We start from the raw sequence: 26627 nt of genomic DNA on the forward strand, positions 1-26627 counted from the left end.
GCTGTCATATTTATACCCTTTTAAGCAATACCAGTTGCCTGGCTGTCCTGCTGATCCTCTGCCTCTAATACATGTAGCCATATTTCAGGTGTGTGATTCAGACACTGCTGCAGCCAAAGAGACCAGAAGGTCTGCCAGGCAACTGGTGGTGTTTAAAAGGAAATAAATATGGCAGCCTCCATATCCCTCTCGTTACAGTTGTCTTTAATTTCAGCCATGGCAGTCCTTTCTGGAATCCTCATCCCCTGCTCCTGTAATTGGCGCTCTTTCTTGTACAAACAGCATGTAAAGAGTTGTAGCCAGTTAACATCTTCCCCGCGTTTACTGCACTGGGCACTTCCTCTGTGTGTATAAATGGGACAGGTGCTTCCTGCACCGCTGGGTCTGATCACATGATTACGGGAGGGGCAGATCTGCGCTCATTTCCCCGTCGAGCGTCTGGAATGCACCCGGCGGTGCAGAGATCTGACCGAAAGGCATTTATGGATTTCATTCAGCTAAGCTGGAGTTGCACTTTAACCCTTGTTCTCAGTAGTGGAGAACCACTGAAGAAATGACGCCCTTATAAACTATGCGCAGTCCCACTACATGACGCTGTTGCAGAGCAGGGAGGGTTCTTTGCGCTCCTTTTCTGCCACAGAGCGCCTCGGCCTGGTCACACTGAGCGAAAATTCAAATATGTCCTCATGCACCTGACACTTGAGTGGACGTTTTGCCCCCCTTCCCCCCAGGGCCGGATTTCTGAAAATGCCAAAAAGGCCATGGCCTTGGGCGCTGAAAAAGCAAAAGGGCAGAAGGGCTGCAGGACTTAGGGAGAGATAAGAGGACACATGTAGCAGGGCCTTGGGCGCTGAAAAGTGTAAGTACGCCCCTCCCCCCCTCACGCATCTGACAGTCAGGTGAGCGGACGCTCTGCCCCCTCCCTCTTCACGCATCTGACAGTCAGGTGAGCGGATGCTCTGCCCCCTCCCTCCTCACGCATCTGACAGTCAGGTGAGCCGATGCTCCGCCCCCTCCCTCCTCACGCATCTGACAGTCAGGTGAGCGGACGCTCCGCCTCTCCCCATAGGAAGACTAGTCGTTATTCTATAATGAACGGGGTTGTGTCCGGTGGTCATTTAACTTACACGTTGTGTGCTAAGTGACATTTTTATTCACTTCAAAAAAAGTGTGTGGAAAAAAGCCGAAAGGCACGGCTACGGTGAGCGTAAGGGGTAAAATCACTCTGAATTCACCGCCAACCAGCCGTACTACTCCCTCCCCCTCCCCCCAGATCCACAGTCTATTCCTCTCCTAACAGAGCCAGCCTGCCCCCTTCTCCTCCAGTCCTGTGACGGCCGAGCTGCGATAATGCCCTCGGAGAAAAGTCTCATCTGGTTGGACGTGCTCTTCAAACTGTGGCATGTAAATATGGATTCCAGGTTCTCGGAAAAGTTTCTTTCTGGGATCTGGATGGGAAAAGTCCCCTCGAAAGAGACAAGTTCAGTATAGAATATAATTCACTCCTCCTCTTCCTCCTCCTCTTCTTCCTCTTCCTCCCCTTCTTCTTCTGCCATCACCTCCACAATGAGCTCACCGGTGCAGGTCGCCTCCCCCTGGCTGTTGATGGCTTTGCAGGTGTATTTGGCATCGTCGTCACCACATACCTCGGCAAGGGTGAGTGAGCAGTTGCCATCTTCATCGTAGTCTATCTGGAAGTGACGAGACTCCTTGATGGGCTGGTCGTCTTTGTACCAAATCACCTCGGGGTCAGGATGACCTGAAGATTGGAGAAAACAAATGTTAAGTTTCAGAAATCCACCCAAAGTCCAAACACGTCCCCTCTCATCCTTCATGGAGCGGAAACTTACCTTCAATCCGGCAGTCAAATCTGGCCGCACTGCCTTCCACCACCTCAATGTCCAGCAAAGTCTTGGTGAAGACTGGCTTCATTGCTGGACGCTCCTCAGACACGGGTTCCAGGAAGGCCTGGTTATCCTCTGGAACAAGAAGAAGATGATAGACAATGGGGACCTTCCCAATCTCATAGGCTGCTTTTGGCCAAGCTCTGGTTCCTCCTATTTCTGAGTCAACAACTCTGGTGATCCAGTGTCTACCCAATCATTGCAGGCAATACATAGTGACTGGTTGAGAGGTTCTTCTCTGGCCTTTCATTTTTCAATATACAGGTAGATCATTAGATCTTAAACCAATAAAGGTGTGAGGAGTACCCCATGGCATCCCATTCAAGCCACTGGTTGGAAGAGACAGAAGCAGTACAAGGTAATCCCCCACTTCCCTGGTGATCATGCATTAATCAGAGGTGCACACCGTATTAGGTAGCCCTTAATAGTTAGTAGCCAGAGGGAGTCCTCTGTATAGGCAGTCAGAGGAGCCTCCAGTATAGGTAGCCAGAGCCCCCTCTCTTTCCCAGTATAGATAGCCAGCAAGCCTCCCCCCCCCCCCCCCCCCCCGTATATGTAGTCAGAAAGCCTGATAGTATAGGTAGCCAGAGCCCCACTCCCTTTCTCAGTATAGGTGGCCAGAGCCCCCCTCCCTTTCTCAGTACAGGTGGCCAGAGAGCACCCCCTTCCCCCCCCCCCCCGTATATGTAGTTAGAAAGCCCCCAAAAGTACAGGTAGCCAGAGTGCATCACCCTCCCAGTATAAGTGATGACAGAGGGCAGAGGTTACTGACCTATCCAAGATCCACATGCAGACCAACTTCTTTCTCCTAGGCGTTCCATCTCATTGGTAAAAGCCTTCCCTGTGTTGAACGAAGGCGTAGGACGCCAAAACGCGTAATGACGCAATAGGCGCAAGGCAGCTGCCAGAGTTTCTTCCGCGTCCCTGTACCCGCTGGCGCTGGACTTCTTTGGGGTCCCCCTCACTACCATACACAGTGTGGATGCGTGCTGAGTGGAGTTGGAGAGGACGAGGAGGAGCGGTGATTTACACGTAAAGTGTGATATGCGATTTTTAAAGTGATACATTGTACGTTTTAATTTACTTGTGCGTGAAGAGACTCATTAAAAGGTTAATGCACCAGAAATCGCTCTTTGTCACCCCTTTCCATTTCTGTTTTCTACAGTGCATTTGCTTTATTCCCAGAGCAAGATAAGAGCAGCACTTTGGTGGGACCTTACACTGTGATTATCAAGGAAAGTTCAAAAGATTTTGAGCGCAGTGGAGTTGGCGTTTTATATCTTTCCCTGTGTTGAAGTAAGTGTCACATGATTACAAGGTGGGGCTATTACCAAAGAGAAGGGAGGCCTAGGAGGAATAAGATGAGACCCATGTGGATCCCGGAGAGGTGAGTTAACTTCACCCCTCTGCTGTGCACTCTGCATGCACCCACCCATCCATTGCTGCACCCCGACCTGCCCTGGCCACACATTAAAACGGCCTGCTCTGCACTAAAAGCATAAATGCAAGTGTATCTCACCTTCACCGGCTTCAGTAGACAACGGGCTGGTCGGAGAACTTCCAGATGACTTCCTGGCACTGGCACCGGATATCATTGCCATAGATGAGAGACGACCAATAGCGCGCACTGCATTGCCCGTTTTCTGAAACACGGAGGGAAGCACATGCAACATGAGCAGAGCGGACCCATCCCATAGCCAAATGACCTCATAGTCTTATCCCTGCTCATACCACAGCTCCAAATCCTCTACTACCAATGTCGGTACTACCAGCATCATCCCAGGGGATTGAACTCATCCCCTTCCTGGTTGCCTTCTTATTGTTTGCTGAATTACCTCAAAACTGTTCCATATATGACCATATGTCCTTACACTTCCATGTGTGACCTGCTCACTGGTTCCTGCATGATCCCATTATTGGTTTGGCATTGCAGACCATGGTAGGAATCCTGTCTGGAGCCAGTACTTATTCAGTGAGCATTCCTTAGGCAAGACTCCCTAATGCTCCAAGGTGGCCTACTTAGTGGTCCATGAATGAGCACATTACTGGTACGACTTTCTAACTTGTCCATGTATGACCCCATTACTAGTCCATGTATGACCCCATTACTGGTCCGTGTATGACCCCATTACTGACCCATCTCAAACTTCCTTATTGATCCATGTATAACCCCATTATTGATCCATGTGTGACCCAATTACTGGTTCATCTATGACCCCATTACCTGCCCATGTATCTCTCCATTACTGGTCCATGTATGACCCCATTACTGGTCCATGTATGACCCCCATTACTGGCCCATGTATGACTCCATTACTGGTTCATGTATGGCTCCATTACTGGTCCATGTATGACCCCCATTACTGGTTCATGTATGGCTCCATTACTGGTCCTTGTATGACCCCATTACTAGTCCATGTATGACCTCATTACCAGTCCATGTATGGCCCCATTACTAGTCCATGTATGACCCCATTACTGGTCTGTGTATGAGCCCATTACTGGTTCATGCATGACCCCAAATACTAGTCCATGTATGACCCCATTACTAGTCCATGTATGACCCCATTACTAGTCCATCTATGACCCCAATACCAGTCCATGTTTGACCCCATTACTGTTCCATGTATGACCCCATTACTGGTTCATGCATGACCCCAAATACTAGTCCATGTATGACCTCATTACTAGTCCTTGTATGGCCCCATTACTAGTCCATGTATGAACCCATTACTAGTCTATGTATGACCCCATTACTGGTCCATGTATGACCCCATTACCGGTCCATGTATGACCCCATTACCGGTCCATGTATGACCCCATTACCGGTCCATGTACAGTGGTGTGAAAAACTATTTGCCCCCCTGATTTCTTGTTCTTTTGCATGTTTGTCACACTTAAATGTTTCTGCTCATCAAAAACCGTTAACTATTAGTCAAAAATAACATACTTGAACACAAAATGCAGTTTTAAATGACGGTTTTTATTATTTAGTGAGAAAAAAAAACTCAAAACCTACATGGTCCTGTGTGAAAAAGAAATTGCCCCCTGAACCTAATAACTGGTTGGGCCACTCCTAGCAGCAATACCTGCAATCAAGCATTTGCGATAACTTGCAACGAGTCTTTTACAGCGCTCTGGAGGAATTTTGGTCCACTCATCTTTGCAGAATTGTTGTAATTCAGCTTTATTTGAGGGTTTTCTAGCATGAACTGCCTTTTTAAGGTCCTGCACAACATCCCAATAGGATTCAGGTCAGGACTTTGACTAGGCCACTCCAAAGTCTTCATTTTGTTTTTCTTCAGCCATTCAGAGGTGGATTTGCTGGTGTGTTTTGGGTCATTGTCCTGCTGCAGCACCCAAGATCGCTTCAGCTTGAGTTGACGAACAGATGGCCGGACATTCTCCTTCAGGATTTTTTGGTAGACAGTAGAATTCATGGTTCCATCTATCACAGCAAGCCTTCCAGGTCCTGAAGCAGCAAAACAACCCCAGACCATCACACTACCACCACCATATTTTACGGTTGGTATGATGTTTTTTTGCTGAAATGCTGTGTTACTTCTGCGCCAGATGTAACGGGACACGCACCTTCCAAAAAGTCAACTTTTTGTCTCGTCGGTCCACAAGGTATTTTCCCAAAAGTCTTGGCAATCATTGAGATGTTTTTTAGCAAAATTGAGACGAGCCTTAATGTTCTTTTTGCTTAAAAGTGGTTTGCGCCTTGGATATCTGCCATGCAGGCCGTTTTTGCCCAGTCTCTTTCTTATGGTGGAGTCGTGAACACTGACCTTAATTGAGGCAAGTGAGGCCTGCAGTTCTTTAGATGTTGTCCTGGGGTCTTTTGTGGCCTCTCGGATGAGTTTTCTCTGCACTCTTGGGGTAATTTTGGTAGGCCGGCCACTCCTGTGAAGGTTCATCACTGTTCCATGTTTTTGCCATTTGTGGATAATGGCTCTCACTGTGGTTCGCTGGAGTCCCAAAGCTTTAGAAATGGCTTTATAACCTTTACCAGACTGATAGATCTCAATTACAGTACTTTTGTTCTCATTTGTTCCCGAATTTCTTTGGATCTTGGCATGATGTCTAGCTTTTGAGGTGCTTTTGGTCTACTTCTCTGTGTCAGATAGCTCCTATTTAAGTGATTTCTTGATTGAAACAGGTGTGGCAGTAATCAGGCCTGGGGGTGACTACAGAAATTGAACTCAGGTGTGATAAACCACAGTTAAGTTATTTTTGAACAAGGGGGGCAATCACTTTTTCACACAGGGCCATGTAGATTTGGAGTTTTTTTCCTCACTAAATAATAAAAACCATCATTTAAAACTGCATTTTGTGTTCAATTATGTTATCTTTGACTAATAGTTAACGGTTTTTGATGAGCAGAAACATTTAAGTGTGACAAACATGTAAAAGAATAAGAAATCAGGAAGGGGGCAAATAGTTTTTCACACCACTGTATGACCCCATTACTGGTCCGTGTATGACCCCATTACTGGTTCATGCATGACCCCATTACTAGTCCTTGTATGACCCCATTACTAGTCCATGTATGACCCCATTACTGGTCCATGTATGACCCCATTACTAGTCCATGTATGACCCCATTATTGATTAGAGTATGACGATCGCATTACGGGTTAATGTATGACATTACTGGTCCACACAGGACCTCAGTACCTCCTTACTGATCCACGTATGAGTCCATCACTAGTTCATGTAGGACTTCTTTACTAGTCCATGTACTAGTCCTTGTAGGACATCCTTGTCCATATGACCTCATGTATTTCCCAGTTTATGTAGGCCTTCCTTACTGGTCCATCCTCCTATTACTGATATATGACCCGGAGACAGGGGGGATTTCGAGAGATGGGCAGAATCTTATCACTGATATATGGCCTGGGGGCAGGGGGATGGGCAGACTCCTCCCATCACTGATATATGGCCCAGGGGCGGGGGGTGGGCAGACTCCTCCCATCACTGATATATGGCCCAGGGGCGGGGGGTGGGCAGACTCATCCCATCACTGATATATGGCCCAGGGGCGGGGGGTGGGCAGACTCCTCCCATCACTGATATAGGTCCGGAGTGTGTGGCTGAAGCTGTGGGAAGCATTGTAGAATACTCACCTGCCACTTTCGCCTGGCCATGTACTTCTTCATCCTCTCCTTGGAGAGTTTCTTGGCCTCCATGGTGCTTGTGTCTTGCTGCAGCCAGGGTTGCTGGAGGCACTGCGTGCAATTCAGACGGTTCCTGGAGAGAGACACACGTGATGGAAGCATAAATCACCGCCGAAAGAAGCATCAGAACAGAAACATCTTATTATAGTGACTCCTCAAATAATAATAATAATGTATAGGAAGATTTATCCGCACAAGAGCAGAGCAGCCTGAGATACGGCACATCGGCGAGGAGTGGAGTCTCCGGCAAGGCAGAGAGTGAGCCGGCCGGTGGAAGACCAGGAGAATAGGCATAAGCTTGCGGAATCAGAACAGTTCCGATTTCTGCATTGGAGTTCAGGAGTTCCGAGGAAGAATGCAAATCTCGGAGATTGCTCCGTCGTCTGTACAGCGTTTAGCGTTCTGTACTTCTGTGGTTAATAACAAAACCCCCAAAGATGCCATCATTACCAAACTTGCCCCGCATGTGAGGGAGATCCTCAGATGCCACCATGATCCCCCCTGAAAGCATACACCCTCAGGCCTAGGGGTAGTTACCCCCACCCTCCTCCTGGGCACCAGAGGTGGGGAGGAGCCCTTTGTCCATGGACTGGACAAGAGCTCTGGGGGAAGAGGGAAAAACATTGCCACCCCTCTCTTTCAGAGCCCCCCATATCATGGATCATGCATGGGTGACGATCAGAATCAGAATCAATTTATTTCGCTAAATAATGCTGCATACACACTTGAGATAAAAGTCTTTGGAAAATGAAAGATCACAGACCAATCTTACCACCCTTCATGTAATATGAGAGCCATACTCTACACAGTCTATTCTATGGAGCTGAACTCCCCATCAGATAGAAATCTTTGCAAGATGCTGCACACAAAGATGCTGTACACATGCAACAGATCATTATCTGCAAAAGATCTCTTCCTGCAATAGATCCATTCCTGCAAAATGCATTCATAGTCTATGAGATCTGCAGATCATCATACACACCTTGTTTAACAGACTTCATCTGCAGATCTGGCAATCATCTGCAGATCTGAAAATCCATCCTGGTGGATCTGATCTGCAGATGAATGTCTGTTAAACAAGGTATTATAATGGTACAGAATGCGCCCACCCACTAAAACTTTCCCAAGATTAATTAGTAGTTATGTCCACAGCAAGTTCAGAGTCTTCGCTATCATCAATCCACAGACAGTCTATTGATACATATGCAGACAGCGCTCCTCTTCTCATATCATAACCTGCAGGATGAAAACCTGTACATAGTGCTTTACTGTTATATTTTCACACTGACACCCCAGTGATTTAAAGTGCTCCACACGTGCTCCACACTTGGTGTAATAATTGCCACGACCCCTTCAGAATGCAGGCTCACCAGATATGGTCCACCTCACTTTTCAGGTGGGTCTCTCGCATGAATCAATAAGCCAGCGAACCAACAGCCTCAAATCTTCAAAAGAGTTTAATCCAGATTCCTCTTAAAATCACAATAAAACAACAAGGCCAAACATAGCGTAAAACCGTAAAACATTAGTAGCCAATGCCCTGCGCTAAAATGCACTCACGTCATATAGGTGGATAATGCGCATATCAGGCCCAGATAAGCCTTGCGGTGTCACCTCCAATGCGGTTTCGGCGTCCCGTCTCCGCTGCGGCGCTTCCGCTTGTGTATAACTTGTAACCGGCTCGTGCTTCCCAGTATGCTCCCAGTGACGTCAGGCGCTCCAAGCTCCGCCTTACGCGTTTCGTCCGCAAAGGACTCATCTGATGAGTCCTTTGCGGACGAAACGCGTAAGGCGGAGCTTGGAGCGCCTGACGTCACTGGGAGCATACTGGGAAGCACGAGCCGGTTACAAGTTATACACAAGCGGAAGCGCCGCAGCGGAGACGGGACGCCGAAACCGCATTGGAGGTGACACCGCAAGGCTTATCTGGGCCTGATATGCGCATTATCCACCTATATGACGTGAGTGCATTTTAGCGCAGGGCATTGGCTACTAATGTTTTACGGTTTTACGCTATGTTTGGCCTTGTTGTTTTATTGTGATTTTAAGAGGAATCTGGATTAAACTCTTTTGAAGATTTGAGGCTGTTGGTTCGCTGGCTTATTGATTCATGCGAGAGACCCACCTGAAAAGTGAGGTGGACCATATCTGGTGAGCCTGCATTCTGAAGGGGTCGTGGCAATTATTACACCAAGTGTGGAGCACGTGTGGAGCACTTTAAATCACTGGGGTGTCAGTGTGAAAATATAACAGTAAAGCACTATGTACAGGTTTTCATCCTGCAGGTTATGATATGAGAAGAGGAGCGCTGTCTGCATATGTATCAATTGTTAAACAAGGTGTGTATGAGGATCTGCAGATATCACAGACTATGAATGCATTTTGCAGGAATGGATCTATTGCAGGAAGAGATCTTTTGCAGATAATGATCTTTTGAATGTGTTCAGCATCTTTGTGTGCAGCATCTTGCAAAGATTTTATCTGATGGGGAGTTCAGCTCCATAGAATAGACTGTGTAGGTGTGGCTCTCATACTACATGGAAGGGGGTAAGATTTCTGTCTGATGGGGAGTGCAGCTCCATAGAATAGACTGTGTAGGTGTGGCTCTCATACTACATGGAAGGGGGTAAGATTTCTGTCTGATGGGGAGTGCAGCTCCATAGAATAGACTGTGTAGGTGTGGCTCTCATACTACATGGAAGGGGGTAAGATTTCTGTCTGATGGGGAGTGCAGCTCCATAGAATAGACTGTGTAGGTGTGGCTCTCATACTACATGGAAGGGGGTAAGATTTCTGTCTGATGGGGAGTGCAGCTCCATAGAATAGACTGTGTAGGTATGGCTCTCATACTACATGGAAGGGGGTAAGATTTCTGTCTGATGGGGAGTGCAGCTCCATAGAATAGACTGTGTAGGTGTGGCTCTCATACTACATGGAAGGGGGTAAGATTTCTGTCTGATGGGGAGTGCAGCTCCATAGAATAGACTGTGTAGGTGTGGCTCTCATACTACATGGAAGGGGGTAAGATTTCTGTCTGATGGGGAGTGCAGCTCCATAGAATAGACTGTGTAGGTATGGCTCTCATACTACATGGAAGGGGGTAAGATTTCTGTCTGATGGGGAGTGCAGCTCCATAGAATAGACTGTGTAGGTGTGGCTCTCATACTACATGGAAGGGGGTAAGATTTCTATCTGATGGGGAGTGCAGCTCCATAGAATAGACTGTGTAGGTGTGGCTCTCATACTACATGGAAGGGGGTAAGATTTCTGTCTGATGGGGAGTGCAGCTCCATAGAATAGACTGTGTAGGTGTGGCTCTCATACTACATGGAAGGGGGTAAGATTTCTGTCTGATGGGGAGTGCAGCTCCATAGAATAGACTGTGTAGGTGTGGCTCTCATACTACATGGAAGGGGGTAAGATTTCTGTCTGATGGGGAGTGCAGCTCCATAGAATAGACTGTGTAAGTATGGCTCTCATACTACATGGAAGGGGGTAAGATTTCTATCTGATGGGGAGTGCAGCTCCATAGAATAGACTGTGTAGGTATGGCTCTCATACTACATGGAAGGGGGTAAGATTTCTGTCTGATGGGGAGTGCAGCTCCATAGAATAGACTGTGTAGGTGTGGCTCTCATACTACATGGAAGGGGGTAAGATTTCTGTCTGATGGGGAGTGCAGCACCATAGAATAGACTGTGTAGGTATGGCTCTCATACTACATGGGAGGGGGTAAGATTTCTGTCTGATGGAGAGTGCAGCTCCATAGAATAGACTGTGTAGAGTATGGCTCTCATACTACATGGAAGGGGGTAAAATTGGTCTGTGATCTTGCCTTTTCCAAAGACTTTTATCTCAAGTGTGTATGCAGCATAAGTTTGCACCTACAAGGAATTTGTTTTGGCAGTTGCTTAACAAATGCAAACACAAGAAAAAAAAAATACAAGGACAGACAGTATATATATTAGAAGTCAAGGACAGTATGTGAGTATAGTGGCAGTAGGCAAGGTGAGAATTGTTCATTTTCAGTTCTGGGCGGATTACTTTCAAGTCCTAGCAGCTCTAGCGTGGTTCAGCATTAAGTATGGCAAGGGGTTAAAGAGGCCTAGGAGGGGGGACCCCATGCTGCCAGTTTTCATGTAATGTATGTACCGAACGCAGAATGCATTACAGAGTACCGCAGAGAAATGTCATTTTTTTAAAAGTGGACCTGAACTCTTGCACAGGTCAGAAAGAAAACCTAGAAAAATGCATCCTGTATGTATTTAGAAAGCTTAAGAGTTTAGCCTGTCTAATTCCCCCTCATCTGTGACTAATCACAACTGTAATTTGATCTCTCAGCCATGTCAGCTCAGGAATCTCATCTGCCATGGCAGAGCAGCTAGTTTGTAAACAAAGCATTTTAACAATAGGTCTGCTTCCATGAAAGCAGGAAGTAGACACACTGCAGATTTATTGCAGGATTTTTATCAGACCCCCCAGAAAATGATTTTAACCATGTTCCTACTAATTTACCTAACATAGGCATGTGGCAAATGAGGTGAACATAGCATGTAAGGGGCGAATGTTGGCACCATCGACTTCAGAACACGGAACACAACATTTGGAATTCACCAGCAAATATCAGGATTCTGATTTCAGCTGCAGGAGAGAGAAAGGATCAGCGACTCACTTCATGTCTTTCTTCAGCAAACTGCTGATCAGATCCTTGGCGTCCTCCGAGATCTCGTCAAAGGCTTCATCGTCAAAGTCCCAGGTGGCAGAGGTGACGTTGGCCAGCGTCTCGTTGTCATTGTCCCCCATGAAAGGAGAGAGACCGCTCACCCTGCAAGAGAGAGGAAGGTAATGTGAGGATAAACTGGTGCGTTCCAGATCTCCCCTTTATTCTGAGCTGCTCTCATATGCTGCAGATCATCCAACAGCCACTAGAGGGCGCCAAATGGCAGAAGTATTTATTTCACTACCAGAAAATCCACAATCACAGTTATTCCTCATGGTTCCAAATTACCCAGCAAGCTCATGGTGAACCACAACTCCTAGGAGTGTGTAAGGGGCTACAATGGACCAAAAAGCCCCCTTGCTAAAATACTATGGAAAACAAAAGTTTGCTTTTTTTTTAAAAAAAAGAAGGTATTTGCAATAATTCAGGTTGGAGTGAGCTCTGAGATGCCTCCCACAATGCACCACTGCTGTATATGAAAATTATTTCCTGGACGCTAGCCACACCTCCAGAACTGCAGGAATGTAATGACGGGTCAGCTTGTTAATATTGCAGAGCCACAATAATCCAACATGCATACAGACTGTTTCAGACTGGTTGTTCCTCATCAGTGCATGGCATGGATTTATGTGGCTCTATTAATGTGGCTCTCTGACACATCATTGCATTCCAGCGGATCTGGAGGTGGTGCTTGCTCCCAGGGACAACAAAGGGGTGATTTGCATACTTCAGCATTGTGGGAGAAATCTCGGAGCTCACTCAAACCTGAATTATTGCAAATACTTTGGGTTTTAAGAAGGTAAACTTGTTTTCCATAGTTATTCCTCATGGGAGATATTAAATGCCCTGGTTCATGTAAACTGTATATGTATTTTTTCCTGAATACAATTGTATGATTAATAAATGATGTAGTTACTCCTGTGCACAACAAAGACAGTACAGGACTGGGCGTATGCACAGGCAGCAATCACATAATATCCAGGTAATAAGAACTATAGAAGAATACAGGAGAACCTCTGATCGCTCTGCCAAAGCCATACAGAGCATCTTGCGTAGATTACATCAGTTTTGTAATGGTTACATTTCTTTGTGCGGATTGGTTTGAGTGACACTCACAACAGCAAATCTCCCAGATTTGTGGGATCAGAAAGATGGACTACTTTAAGACACACCCCTGCTACAACTCTAGCCACACCCACCACACCCCTAGTCCTGCCCCCACCACACCCCTAGTCCTGCCCCCACCACACCCCCTAGTCATGCATACCACAAAGAGTTCTTGAGTAAAAGTCATATTCAAACCACGCTGGTCCTTTTTATCATCATTTATTTTTAAATATTTAAGTATTTATATAATGTCAACACATTACGCAGCGCTGTACAGAGTATATGGTCTTGTCTCCAAGTGTCCCTCAGAGGAGCTCACAATCTAATCCCTACCATAGTCCTATGTCTATGTATGTATCGTGTAATGTATGTATCATAGTCTATGGCCAATTTAGGGGGGATCCAATTAACTTAGGTGTATGATTTTGAGATGTGGGAGGAAACCGGAGTGCCTGGAGGAAACCCAGCAAACATGGGGAGAACATTCAAACTCCATGCAGATAGTGCCCTAGCTGAAATTCAGAATCAGAATTTATTTCGCCAAGTACAACAGTGGATTGTACCCGGAATTGGTTTTGGCGCATACAGGGTCGTTGATGAAAAATAAGAAATAGCACGGTTAAGCATGGTATATACGTAGACATGGGACAAGCATACATAGGACAACATTAACAGCTTGTGCGTACATTTAAGCAGAGCGTCGTATACAGTTAAGCATGGTACATACATATAAACAATAAAAGCAAAATCAAAAGCAAGCACAGAGAGCATTACAGCATACACGTACAGTTAACGTAATACAAAACATAGCAAAGCATACACTGATAGCAGGAACAGAAAAGAGTGGGACTGGAGGAGCAGCCTGAGAGCTGATATGAGCGCTGCCATTTTCAGCACTGGACGCTCCACAGCGACACGCTCCCAACTAGACAGGTGCTACCGATTGTCCACGAAAAGTAGAGAGGAAGCTGAGGGGGGATCATGATGGAGGCGGACAGCAGGGATCACTTGAGCCAGGTTGCTCGAGGAGAAGCGCTCCTAATTTCAAAAGTCCACACGGCTGGGTAATGAGGGTGCAGACACAGTGGGGGCCCTGTGGTGCCAGGTGGCACCTTTGCTGGGCAGCAGTGGTGGACATGAGCCCCGGGGGGGGGGGGGCACCTTTGCTGGGCAGCAGTGGTGGACATGAGGCCGGGGGGGGCACCTTTGCTGGGAAGCAGTGGTGGACGTGGGGCCTGGGGCCACCCTGGCTGGGAAGCCGTGGTGGACATGAGCCCCGGGGGGGGGGGGGCACCTTTGCTGGGCAGCAGTGGTGGACATGAGGCCGGGGGGGGGGCACCTTTGCTGGGCAGCAGTGGTGGACGTGGGGCCTGGGGCCACCCGGGCTGGGAAGCAGTGGTGGAGATGAGGCCGGGGGGGGGGGGCACCCTGGCTGGGCAGCAGTGGTGGAAAGGCCAGGGGCAGCATACCTTCTCTGTGGCTGCGATGGAGCAGCAACAGGCCCTCCATTTACACGATGGCAGCGTGGTCGTTCCCATGTTGACTGGGGGAGCCGCTGCAGTGAGGCCTCCTCTGCACGTGGAGGGTGTCCCATGTGCCCTTGATGGCATCCTGTTCTCTATGCCCCTGGGCGACCCGTGGTGGAGGGGGTCCGGCAACCCCAGCAATCCTGGGCTGCAGATGCCGGGTCGCCCGCCCGGTGATGGGGAGGTCTCCGGCGGCGGCCCTGGACAGCTGGTGGTGGCGGCGGGAGCACGTGGCGGCCTCTTCCCAGGCGGCAGCCCCAAACATCTAAGAGCGGCCGAGGGCAGTGTGGAGCCGCCGCTGCCCCTCTCCTTGTGGTCCCCGGCAGGAGAGGCAGGACATATGCAGCGTGAAGGTGGCGCTGCGTGCGGCGTCCCCTGGCTCCAGAGTGGCGTCCCGGCTCCCCTGGCTGCAGTGATTCCCCGGACAAGCGATCCCCACCCCGCAGCGGAGCAGAGCACGCAACCTCCCGATCCTCCAGCAGCCCGCAAGGCACCTCCGTGGCCCCTGCATCATCCCCAGGTGGGTGGAGGTGGTCGGGAGGTCGCCAGAGGGGGAGTTAGGGGAAAGGGAGAAAAAAAGACTGGAGCTCTCTGGCCGTGGCGTCCTCACCCGGCGCCATCTTGGTATTTTTTTAAAAACTGGGGACTCAGCGCTGCAAGGCAAGAGCGTTAACCAGTACGCCACTGTGCTGCCCGTCAGTGTCTTCACTTTTCAGTCATATTAACATTTGAAAATAAATATCTTAGTTTCAAGGGAAAGAATAAAGTTTAGACAATTAAACACATTTTTTAGTACATAAAGTTACATATGGGACCTCAAATTATAGGCAAAGTGCACGGAAATAAAGAGGACTTGTTTGGTTCACTGAGGCCCTGTTCACAGTGGTCAGAATAAATCTGCATGTCATCTCACTGCCGATACAATGCTATAGGGCTGTTCACAGTAACCGATGGCGTTATTCTAACTCGCTGCAACAGGCTTTGTATTACAGTCTATGGCCAGTCTCCAGTGCAGTTAGATGTGCAACTGACCACTGTGACCCGGCTTAATGTGCACCAGAGAATAAGTAAATGAAAGAATTGATACTCCCCTGCGGTTTCCTCCCGCCCCATAAACACGTGTGAGTCCCGCGGTCTGCCGTTCAGCCACGATCAGCCCCGGTAACTGTCTGGCTCAGTTGGGTCCAGTCTTCTGCGCATGCACGGACCTCTCATACATGCGCAGTAGACCTTGACTGACGCGACTGCGCCTTTTACCAGGGCAGATCGCGGGTGACCGGCAGACCGCGGGAGGACGGGGAGGGACTCGCACGTGTTTATGGGGCGGGAGGAAGCCGCTGGGGAGTATCAATTCTTTCATTTATTTGGGGCCTGAGCCCACTAACGCAGTTGTGTCTGCTTTCAGCAACACATCAATGTTACAGATACTGAAAAGCGGACACAACTGCGTTCGTGGGCTCAGGCCCTAAGTGGGTGGTTTACTCTAAGTGCCTGTCTCCACGCGTCAGTTTCTCTGGGCATTTTCTGCACTGGAAAACTGAGAACCAATGGCAATCAATGGGCTATATCACATTTGTGTTTTTTACATGCAGAAAAACAACTGACAGCCATGGGCGTCGGCAAAATAGGGGCGGGGCAGCCCACAAACCCCCCTCCCCCCCTTCCCCGTCGCCTATCAGTCAGACCACCGATCGGCCGGGCGACCAGTGAGAAGCGGGCGCTAGTACCTCACGGACACCGCACTGATATGTGGAAGTGATGTCATATGTCACTTCCGCATATGCAGCGCGGTGTCCACAGGGGATACCATGTGCTCGCCTCTCACTGGTCGCCGGTCTGACGCTGCCTGTTACATGATAGGGAGCGGGGACGCACAGGATACAGTGGGCGGGCGGCGCTGATCTGAGGTCTTCATTATGGTGAGTGGGGTGGGGGTCCCTGTCACTACCTAAAACTGGGGGGCACCTGTCACTAAACATGGGGGTCCCTGTCACTACCTAAAACTGGGGGGCACCTGTCACTAAACATGGGGGTCCCTGTCTTTACCTGTGTCTGAGGCACTCACAATCCCCACCATAGTCCTAGTCTAATGTCCCACCATTACTAAGTTCATTGAACTTTGGCCACCCCCGTGACCACACCCACATCCATGGCCACGCCCATATTTCGGCGCTGCGCACTACGGGTACGACTTTCCCCCCATTAGCCCCCTCCTTGGAAAATTTTCTGCGGACTCCCAGAGCAATGCAAAACTGTCTGACATCTCATGCAGAAAAACTGACAAGTGGAGACAGACCTAAGAGGAGAGCAGTGAGGTCAGAATGATGAGAGGTAACTGGGGAGAGATCAGGAAGGGTTAATGCTTCTTTACACCCAGGGGGAGGGGCAGAGCAGAAAGAGAAACTAGGCTCAGGACATTTTGGCGCCTGTATAACTCGGCACCCGACATTTGGGCTTCAGAAAAGCTCGGCACCCGAGTTTTGAGCTTCAGTAAAATTCGGCACCTGACATTTGGGCTTCAGTAAAATTCGGCATTCGAGTTTTGGGCGCCTGTAACCTTCGGCTCCTTTCATTAAGGCTTCTGTTACTTTCGGCTCTTTACATTTGGCCACTTGTAAAACTCGGCACCCGAGTTTTGGCTGCTTGTAAAACTCGGCACCCGAAGTTTGTGCTCTTGTACGCTTCGGCTGCTTTCATTTAGGCTTCTGATACATTCGGCTTTTTACATTTGGGTTCTTGTAAAACTCGGCTCCTGGGATTTAGGCTCATATAACATTCGGCTCCTTTACTTTTAGGCTTTTGTAGACCTCAGCTTCTGACATTTGGGCTTCAGTAAAACTGGGCACCTGACATTTTGGCACCTGAAATACTCAGCACCAGATTTTTGGGCTGCTGTAAACTTTGGCTCCTCTCATTTAGGTTCCTGTTAAGCTGCCCATACACCTAACGATTTTGCCGCCGATATACAGCAGATTCGATCACTATGATCGAATCTGCTGTGAAATCGTTGCGCAAACGCTGACAGAACGATCGATTTCCGTCTGAAATCAATCGTTCCCGTCGATCCGTCCGTGCGGAAGATTTCCCTCGATCGCCGGCGGGTCAGGAGTGTGTCGATAGCGGCGTTCGAATGCCCGACGACCGACGCTAGCGGCAATACATTACCTGCTCAGGCCGGCACGACTCCCCCTCTGTCCCCGCAGCTTCTTCTCAGCACTGGGTTCCGGACCAGCTGCAGCTTCATTGAACTTCCTGTCCTGGCAGGAAGTTTAAACAGTAGAGCGCCCTCTACTGTTTAAACTTACCCGGCAGGAAGTTCAATGAAGCAGCAGCTGGTCCGGAACCCAGTGCTGAGAAGAAGCTGCGGGGACAGAGGGGGAGTCGCGCCGGCCGGAGCAGATAATGTATGAGGGCGGGGGCAGCGGCAGCACCACCACAGACTGTGATCGGTTTCATGCTGAAATCGATTCACAATCTGTTTGCAGTAAAGGCAGCCATACGATCCCTCTCTGATCAGAAAGGGATCTATCTGTTGGTCGAATCTGATGGCAAATCGACCAGTGTATGGCTACCTTAACACTCCGCTCTTTACATTTGGGGTCCTGTAAGACTCGACTTCTGACTTTTGGGCACCTGTAAGGTTCGTTCACATAATTCAGCGCAGATGGCTGTGCGATCGGTAAGCAATGCTTCTATACACTGCAGATCCCATTCACTACAGTATATGAGATCTGTACTGCGATTCCTGATGCAGCGTATATGATGGGAACATTAGAAGGGATGTCTGTGTCCTTCTACCGTTCTTGCGTGTCACACACTATACACGCTGCCAGAATTCGCACGCTTAGTCTGAACGAGCCCTTAGATTCAGCTTACTTGTTCCCACAGAATCAAATGTCGCATTTTCCGGGGTTTGGAATGTTGTGCTGTTTGTAAGTCGGGTGTTTGTAAGTCGGGACTTCCTGTATGCGGACCTACAGCCACCGGCATTGAAGTGCTGCCCAAACAATCTGTAACAATTATTAGGCGTGTGTGCGGAGGATTAGACACAAAGCAGTATTTATACTGTCACAAGCAGTGATCCGGATCATGTTCTGGCGGTTTATTCACCGCTATTTACCGTTACCGCTCCAGGTTTACATTCAGCTGTACATGGCTCACACCTTAGTTATTGTGTATTGCTTACAGTTTCATGGTCAGTGGCGGTCTGATGTTTGCTCGTCAGTGTGTGTGGCTCACAGCCAATCGTTCTCTATTGTCTGTGGAATCACAAATCACCCGTTTCCTACATCACTCCCTAATAAACATTCCTTAGTGAGTTCTCGTCTGAATGTATTCAGTGTCCTGCCAAAACTGTTCTCATTCATGTTACAGGGTGCCTACAGGGCAAGCATGGCCATTGTAACCAAACAAAGCTTTTAAGACTCCAGGTGAGGTGGCCACTAATGATACAATTTGCTGAACGGGGGTTTATAAACAGTTATTAATGGTGGCTGGATAGTGTAATGGTTAAGGGCTCTGCCTCTGACACAGGAGACCAGGGTTCGAATCTCGGCTCTGTCTGTTCAGTAAACCTGCACCTATTCAGTAGGAGACCTTGGGCAAGTCTCCCTAACACTGCTACTGCCTATAGAGTGCGTCCTAGTGGCTGCAGCTCTGGCGCTTTGAGTCTGCCAGGAGAAAAGCGCGATATAAATGTTCTGTGTTTTTTTGTTTGTTATTAGTATAAACATTTGGCGACTTCACAGAGGCACTTGTCTTTTGTTTAGACCTGCATTAGTTTGCCCCAATTATTGCCTGACGAAGCGGGATTGAACCTGCGAAACGCTTTGCATTGTGGAGTACTACAATAAAGCTAAATTGTTGACAAAAAAAAAAGATCAACAGAATTGTGTCTACTGATTAGGGAGGTTAGTCCAGCACTCCCTCCTCTTTTACACGGGTTTTAACATATTTTACTCTTGTACTGGTGCCCTTGTTTAAACTTACAGTTTATAGTGAAGTCCACACTTGGAGGAGGGCACAACACCCTTTTTTTATTCCCATCTACAGAGAGCAACTTTTTAACGGGGTCAGGTCTACTCTCCCCACCTGCATCTACAGAGGTTGCCTGTGTGGGATCTCATGTTTGAGTTACATTATTAAATATATATTCGACTTCTGAACCTTCACATACTACACTATCCACAGCTCTCAGTTTCCTTTTGTATCTCTAAAGGAGGCCACTAACGATACAATTTGCTGAACGACCTATTACAATAGATTCTTCGCATGAACGATCACAAATGATCGTTTGAGACCACTAATGGACAAAAATCTCCTAACCAATCCGATCAGATTAATGAAATCTTTCAGAATTTCGGTTCAATCCCATTAATCTGATCGGAGTGGTTAGGAGATTTTTGTCCATTGGTGGTCCCAAACGATCATTTACGATCGTTCATACAAAGAATCGTTCGTAATCAATCGATCAGTAAATTGTATTATTAGTGGCCACCTTAAAACAGATAATTGTATTATGTACCCCGGGTTTGTTTCTTACTTTGTACAGAGGCACAGAATATGTTGGCGCTTTATAAATCAGTAATAATAATAGTAGTCAGGAGTCCTTTCAATAGGCCACAACAGAACTGGACATCGCCCTACTGACAGAGAAGTTAACTTCTGAACTCACAATCTCTTTATGATCTCTCCAGGTCACCCAGAATCTGAGGTATGTGATCTTTTGTCATAAATTAGCCAACCTTGCAAGAAACCTTCAAATGTCCTGTTGCAATTAAAGGGAACCAGAGACGGGGACATGAAAAAGCTGTTATATATACCTGGGGCTTCCTCCAGCCCCATACGCTCTGATCGATCCCATGCCGCCATCCACCGCTGCCTGCATCTAGGAGAACGGGCTCCAGTCACTGACGTCATCGGAGCCGGGCTACGCAGGAGAAGTGCGCCCTCTACATATCTCTCCAGCGGCTGCTGCAGGAATACGCAAACAGCGCACTTCCCTTACGCTTAGACTGGCTCCGACTGACGGCAGAGCGGGGTCCTGGTTCTCATAGCTGCGGGCAGCGGAGGACGGCAGTGTGGGATCGATCAGAGCGGATGGGGCTGGAGGAAGCCCCAGGTATGTATAAGATATTTTTCCTGTTCATCTATGGTTCCCTTTAAGGGCCCATTTCCACTAATGACAGGTGTTTTTTTCTATGCAGATTCGCCTAGGTATAGTGGAAATGGGCCCTAAGGCATCTGAATGACATTTATTTATATTTTCAAAAAAAAAAATAAAAAAAAATCTATGCATCTCCTTCTGATGTAGCTGAAGAAGGCTTCTTAGTGGAAAGCTTTCACGTTTTATTTAGAGGGAGTCTGAAGAGAAATAAAAACAAACAAAAAAAAACAACAGATACTCACCTAAGGAGAGGGAAGGCTCCGGGTCCTATAGAACCTTCCATTTCTCCTACAGCTCCAGTTTCAGCCCTGGATCCTCCATTAGCAGTCTCCGACCAACGTGTCGCAGACTGCTCTCTGCCGCTGCGGGAGGCTTCGGAAGGGCTGGCACCTCCGTAGTGCGCACGCGCCAGGACACACTCACACGTGTGCAGTACGGAGCCACACGTTTTTGGGAGCACTTAAAAAAATTAAAACAGGGATCCAGAATTGGAACGCAGGGGCCGTGAGAGGAGCGGGAATACTCTATAGGACCCAGAGTCTCTCTCCTAAGGCAAGCACGTTTTTTTTTTTTTTTTTTTTTTTTTTTTTTTCTAGTGTACTACAGATTTATTTTAAGTTAACCAATAAATTGTATCATCCTGATTCAAACCTTGCTGCTAGTATAGCAGGAGGGGGAGGCATTGGATTAATATTTGCCTAGGCTAAACATGTCAAACTCCAGCCCACAGGCCAAATTTGGCCCCCAAGTGGTTTCCCCACTTTGCATTATGTTTGGCCCACTCTAGACCACCAGGGAAGCTATATTGGAGGTGACGCCCTAGAACACCAGGAAAGCCATATGGGGGAGGTAGGGGGTAAGCACTAAAGCTGTATGGGGAGGGGGGGTCTCTAGACACCAGGGAACTGTACAGGGGAGGGAGGACCAGTAGACACCAGAGAACTTTATAAGGGAGGAAGGTGGTCAGTAGACATTGAGGTTGACCCACAGCTAGGTCCCAGTTGACAATTTCGGCCCACTTTGTATTTGAGTTTGAAACCCCTGGGCCTAGGCGACATTGCCACCTAAGTTAAAGGGAACCAGAGGCCCCAGAAAAAAGCTATTATACATACCTGGGGCTTCCTCCAGCCCCATACGCACGGATCGCTCCCACGCCGCCGTCCTCCGCTTCCTTTATCCGGCGGTACCGGGTCCCGTAGTTTCGGCCAGTCGGCGGCAGGACGCGGCCAATTGTCCGCATCACAGGGGCTCCCGGCATACACCTACGCGTGCAGCTGCATACTGAGCAGCCGCATGCGTACGGGTATGGAGGACAATTGCCCGCGTCCGCCGGAAGTGACGGGACCCGGTACCGCCGATACAGGAAGCGGTGGACGGCGGCGTGGGAGCGATCCGTGCGTATGGGGCTGGAAGAAGCCCCAGGTATGTATAAAAGCTTTTTCTGTTTTTAAAGAGAGTTCCTCTCTGGCTCCCTTGAATTCGTTCGCTTAAAGGGAACCAGAGAGGAACGGGGGTTGAAAAAAGAAAATGATTTTATACATACCTGGGGCTTCTTCCAGCTCCATAAGCCTGAATCGCTCCCACGCCGCCGTCCTCAGCTTCCTGGATCCGCCGGTACCGGGCCCGTCACTTCCGGCGGACGCGGCCAATTGTCCGCATCACAGGGGCTCCCTCCATACATGTACGCATGCGGCAGCGCAGTAAGCAGCCACATGCGTATCTGTATGGAGAGAGAGCACCCTGCAATGCGGAGAATTGGCCGCGTCCGCCGGCTGACTTGCCGACTCGCGGCAATGACGGGACCCGGTGGCGGCGGATCCAGGCAGCGGAGGACGGCGGCGTGGGAGCGATCCGTGCGTATGGGGCTGGAGGAAGCCCCAGGTATGTATATTGAATCCTCTCTGGTTCCCTTTAAACTAAATGCTGGCAAAACTGAGGTTCTTGTCATCGGAGGCCAGCGCCTAACAGCAAAGCAGCTCCAGACCCAGCCAGCATCTCTGAGGTTAGGTAACTCAGACCTTACTGGCTCCAACACTGTGGGCAGCCTGGGTTTACTGATTGGTGGGGAATTACACTTCAGGAATCAAATCTCAGCTGTGGTTAAAACATTCCTTTCACCTAAGGAATATTGCAAAAATTAGGCACCTCATTCCCTCAGAGGATTCTCCCACCCTAGTTCACGCCTTCATTGCATCACGGCTGGACTATTGCCACTCCCTCTATGCCGGCCTTCCAAATAAAGACCTACACTGCCTGCTGCAAGACTGTTAACAAGCCAACCCTGTCACATATCACCAATCCTTCGCTCACTACACTGCCTACCCATAAAATGAAGGATCCTTTTCAGAATTGGCATGCTAACATTCAAATCCCTACACGACCTAAGCCCCGGATACCTGAAGGATTCACCTGCGTCACGCCTCCCACAACCTCAGATCAAAAGGATCCAATAACTCGTTACAAAAAAAAAAAAAATAAGAAAAATATTTGCCTAGGCAGGAGTTTCATGTCCAGTCTCCTGTCATTGAGCTCCCAGTAACATGTGATCGGCAGTGGTTTAGCAGGATTGTCAGTGTTCTTGTCTCTCCGTATCGGCACAGATACAAATCCCCTCTGTCCGCTCGCTGCATCCTAACGAGCGCATTAAGCGATTGTCCTGACAGACGGGGGAACCATTTCTTGCTCGGAATGCAAGAGTAAAGTGATCAAAGAATTACAGCACATGACTGGCAGGCGGGCGGGCGGGTGGACTGGAGACTGCCAGGCGGGAAGGTTGGGGGCCTGGGGGGTTCGAAGACAGTGCAGCTGTTCTGCCGTCACCACACAGACATACGACAGTCACATGACATTACCGGAGAGCAGTCTGTGTTTGGCGGGCGGGGAGGGTGGGGGACTCACAGACATACGCCAGTCACATGACATTACCGGAGAGCAGTCTGTGTTTGGCGGGCGGTGAGGGTGGGGGGTGGGGGGCAGGGGGACTCACAGACATACGCCAGTCACATGACATTACCGGAGAGCAGTCTGTGTTTGGCGGGCGGGGAGGGTGGGGGACTCACAGACATACGCCAGTCACATGACATTCCCGGAGAGCAGTCTGTGTTTGGCGGGCGGTGAGGGTGGGGGGCAGGGGGACTCACAGACATACGCCAGTCACATGACATTACCGGAGAGCAGTCTGTGTTTGGCGGGCGGAGAGGGTGGGGGGCAGGGGGACTCACAGACATACGCCAGTCACATGACATTCCCGGAGAGCAGTCTGTGTTTGGCGGGCGGTGAGGGTGGGGGGCAGGGGGACTCACAGACATACGCCAGTCACATGACATTACCGGAGAGCAGTCTGTGTTTGGCGGGCGGTGAGGGTGGGGGGCCGGGGGGCTCACAGACATATGCCAGTCACATACCATTCCCGGAGAGCAGTCTGTGTTTGGCGGGCGGTGAGGGTGGGGGGCAGGGGGACTCACAGACATACGCCAGTCACATGACATTACCGGAGAGCAGTCTGTGTTTGGCGGGCGGTGAGGGTGGGGGGCCGGGGGGCTCACAGACATACGCCAGTCACATGACATTCCCGGAGAGCAGTCTGTGTTTGGCGGGCGGTGAGGGTGGGGGGCCGGGGGGCTCACAGACATACGCCAGTCACATGACATTACAGGAGAGCAGTCTGTGTTTGGCGGGCGGAGAGGGTGGGGGGCTCACAGACATACGCCAGTCACATGACATTACAGGAGAGCAGTCTGTGTTTGGCGGGCGGGGAGGGTGGGGGACTCACAGACATACGCCAGTCACATGACATTACAGGAGAGCAGTCTGTGTTTGGCGGGCGGAGAGGGTGGGGGGCAGGGGGACTCACAGACATACGCCAGTCACATGACATTACAGGAGAGCAGTCTGTGTTTGGCGGGCGGAGAGGGTGGGGGGCAGGAAGGCTCACAGACATACGCCAGTCACATGACATTACAGGAGAGCAGTCTGTGTTTGGCGGGCGGTGAGGGTGGGGGGCTCACAGACATACGCCAGTCACATGACATTACCGGAGAGCAGTCTGTGTTTGGCGGGCGGGGAGGGTGGGGGACTCACAGACATACGCCAGTCACATGACATTACCGGAGAGCAGTCTGTGTTTGGCGGGCGGTGAGGGTGGGGGGCAGGGGGACTCACAGACATACGCCAGTCACATGACATTACCGGAGAGCAGTCTGTGTTTGGCGGGCGGTGAGGGTGGGGGGCAGGGGGACTCACAGACATACGCCAGTCACATGACATTCCCGGAGAGCAGTCTGTGTTTGGCGGGCGGTGAGGGTGGGGGGCAGGGGGACTCACAGACATACGCCAGTCACATGGCATCACCGGAGAGCAGTCTGTGTTTGGCGGGCGGTGAGGGTGGGGGGCAGGGGGACTCACAGACATACGCCAGTCACATGGCATCACCGGAGAGCAGTCTGTGTTTGGCGAGCGGGGAGGGTGGGGGGCAGGGGGACTCACAGACATACGCCAGTCACATGGCATCACCGGAGAGCAGTCTGTGTTTGGCGAGCGGGGAGGGTGGGGGGCAGGGGGACTCACAGACATACGCCAGTCACATGGCATCACCGGAGAGCAGTCTGTGTTTGGCGAGCGGGGAGGGTGGGGGCCGGGGACTCTCAGACATACGCCAGTCACATGACATCACCGGAGAGCAGTCTGTGTTTGGCGAGCGGGGAGGGTGGGGGCAGGGGGACTCACAGACATACGCCAGTCACATGGCATCACCGGAGAGCAGTCTGTGTTTGGCGAGCGGGGAGGGTGGGGGCCGGGGACTCTCAGACATACGCCAGTCACATGACATTACAGGAGAGCAGTCTGTGTTTGGCGAGCGGGGAGGGTGGGGGGCAGGGGGACTCACAGACATACGCCAGTCACATGGCATCACCGGAGAGCAGTCTGTGTTTGGCGAGCGGGGAGGGTGGGGGGCAGGGGGACTCACAGACATACGCCAGTCACATGGCATCACCGGAGAGCAGTCTGTGTTTGGCGAGCGGGGAGGGTGGGGGGCAGGGGGACTCACAGACATACGCCAGTCACATGGCATCACCGGAGAGCAGTCTGTGTTTGGCGAGCGGGGAAGGTGGGGGCCGGGGACTCTCAGGCATACGCCAGTCACATGACATCACCGGAGAGCAGTCTGTGTTTGGCGAGCGGGGAGGGTGGGGGGCAGGGGGACTCACAGACATACGCCAGTCACATGACATTACAGGAGAGCAGTCTGTGTTTGGCAGGCGGTGAGGGGCCGGGGGGCCCACAGACATACGCCAGTCACATGACATTACAGGAGAGCAGTCTGTGTTTGGCGGGCGGGGAGGGTGGGGGGCAGGGGGACTCACAGACATACGCCAGTCACATGGCATCACCGGAGAGCAGTCTGTGTTTGGCGGGCGGGGAGGGTGGGGGCCAGGGACTCACAGACATACGCCAGTCACATGGCATCACCGGAGAGCAGTCTGTGTTTGGCGGGCGGGGAGGGTGGGGGACTCACAGACATACGCCAGTCACATGACATCACCGGAGAGCAGTCTGTGTTTGGCGGGCGGGGAGGGTGGGGGGCAGGGGGACTCACAGACATACGCCAGTCACATGACATTACAGGAGAGCAGTCTGTGTTTGGCGAGCGGGGAGGGTGGGGGGCAGGGGGACTCACAGACATACGCCAGTCACATGACATTACCGGAGAGCAGTCTGTGTTTGGCGGGCGGGGAGGGTGGGAGGCCGGGGGGCCCACAGACATACGCCAGTCACATGGCATCACCGGAGAGCAGTCTGTGTTTGGCGGGCGGTGAGGGTGGAGGGCTCACAGACATACGCCAGTCACATGACATTACCGGAGAGCAGTCTGTGTTTGGCGGGCGGGGAGGGTGGGGGACTCAAAGACATACGCCAGTCACATGACATTACCGGAGAGCAGTCTGTGTTTGGCGGGCGGTGAGGGTGGGGGGCAGGGGGACTCACAGACATACGCCAGTCACATGACATTACCGGAGAGCAGTC

At 50.2% G+C, this 26627-nt stretch overlaps 1 protein-coding gene across 5 annotated transcripts in view; it reads right to left on the reverse strand.

Moving 5' to 3' along the window:
- Positions 1–316: 316 nt before the first annotated feature.
- MYLK (myosin light chain kinase) overlaps positions 317–26627 on the reverse strand; it is a 281451-nt gene continuing 255140 nt past the window's right edge. For 4 of the 5 annotated variants that reach the window (XM_068246221.1, XM_068246222.1, XM_068246220.1 and 1 more), the window contains 5 exons: positions 11757–11909; positions 7034–7157; positions 3424–3547; positions 1851–1979; positions 317–1759 (listed from right to left, as the gene is read on the reverse strand). In XM_068246221.1, coding sequence (XP_068102322.1) covers positions 1500–1759; positions 1851–1979; positions 3424–3547; positions 7034–7157; positions 11757–11909 — 790 coding nt within the window. In that variant the 3' untranslated portion in view covers positions 317–1499. Of the gene's footprint in view, positions 1760–1850; positions 1980–3423; positions 3548–7033; positions 7158–11756; positions 11910–17602; positions 17657–26627 lie in introns of those variants that run through there. The other variant, XM_068246224.1, reaches the window with a different exon arrangement.

Source organism: Hyperolius riggenbachi, chromosome 7, assembly GCF_040937935.1.
Source record: "Hyperolius riggenbachi isolate aHypRig1 chromosome 7, aHypRig1.pri, whole genome shotgun sequence".
Classification (NCBI taxonomy): Eukaryota; Metazoa; Chordata; class Amphibia; order Anura; family Hyperoliidae; genus Hyperolius; species Hyperolius riggenbachi.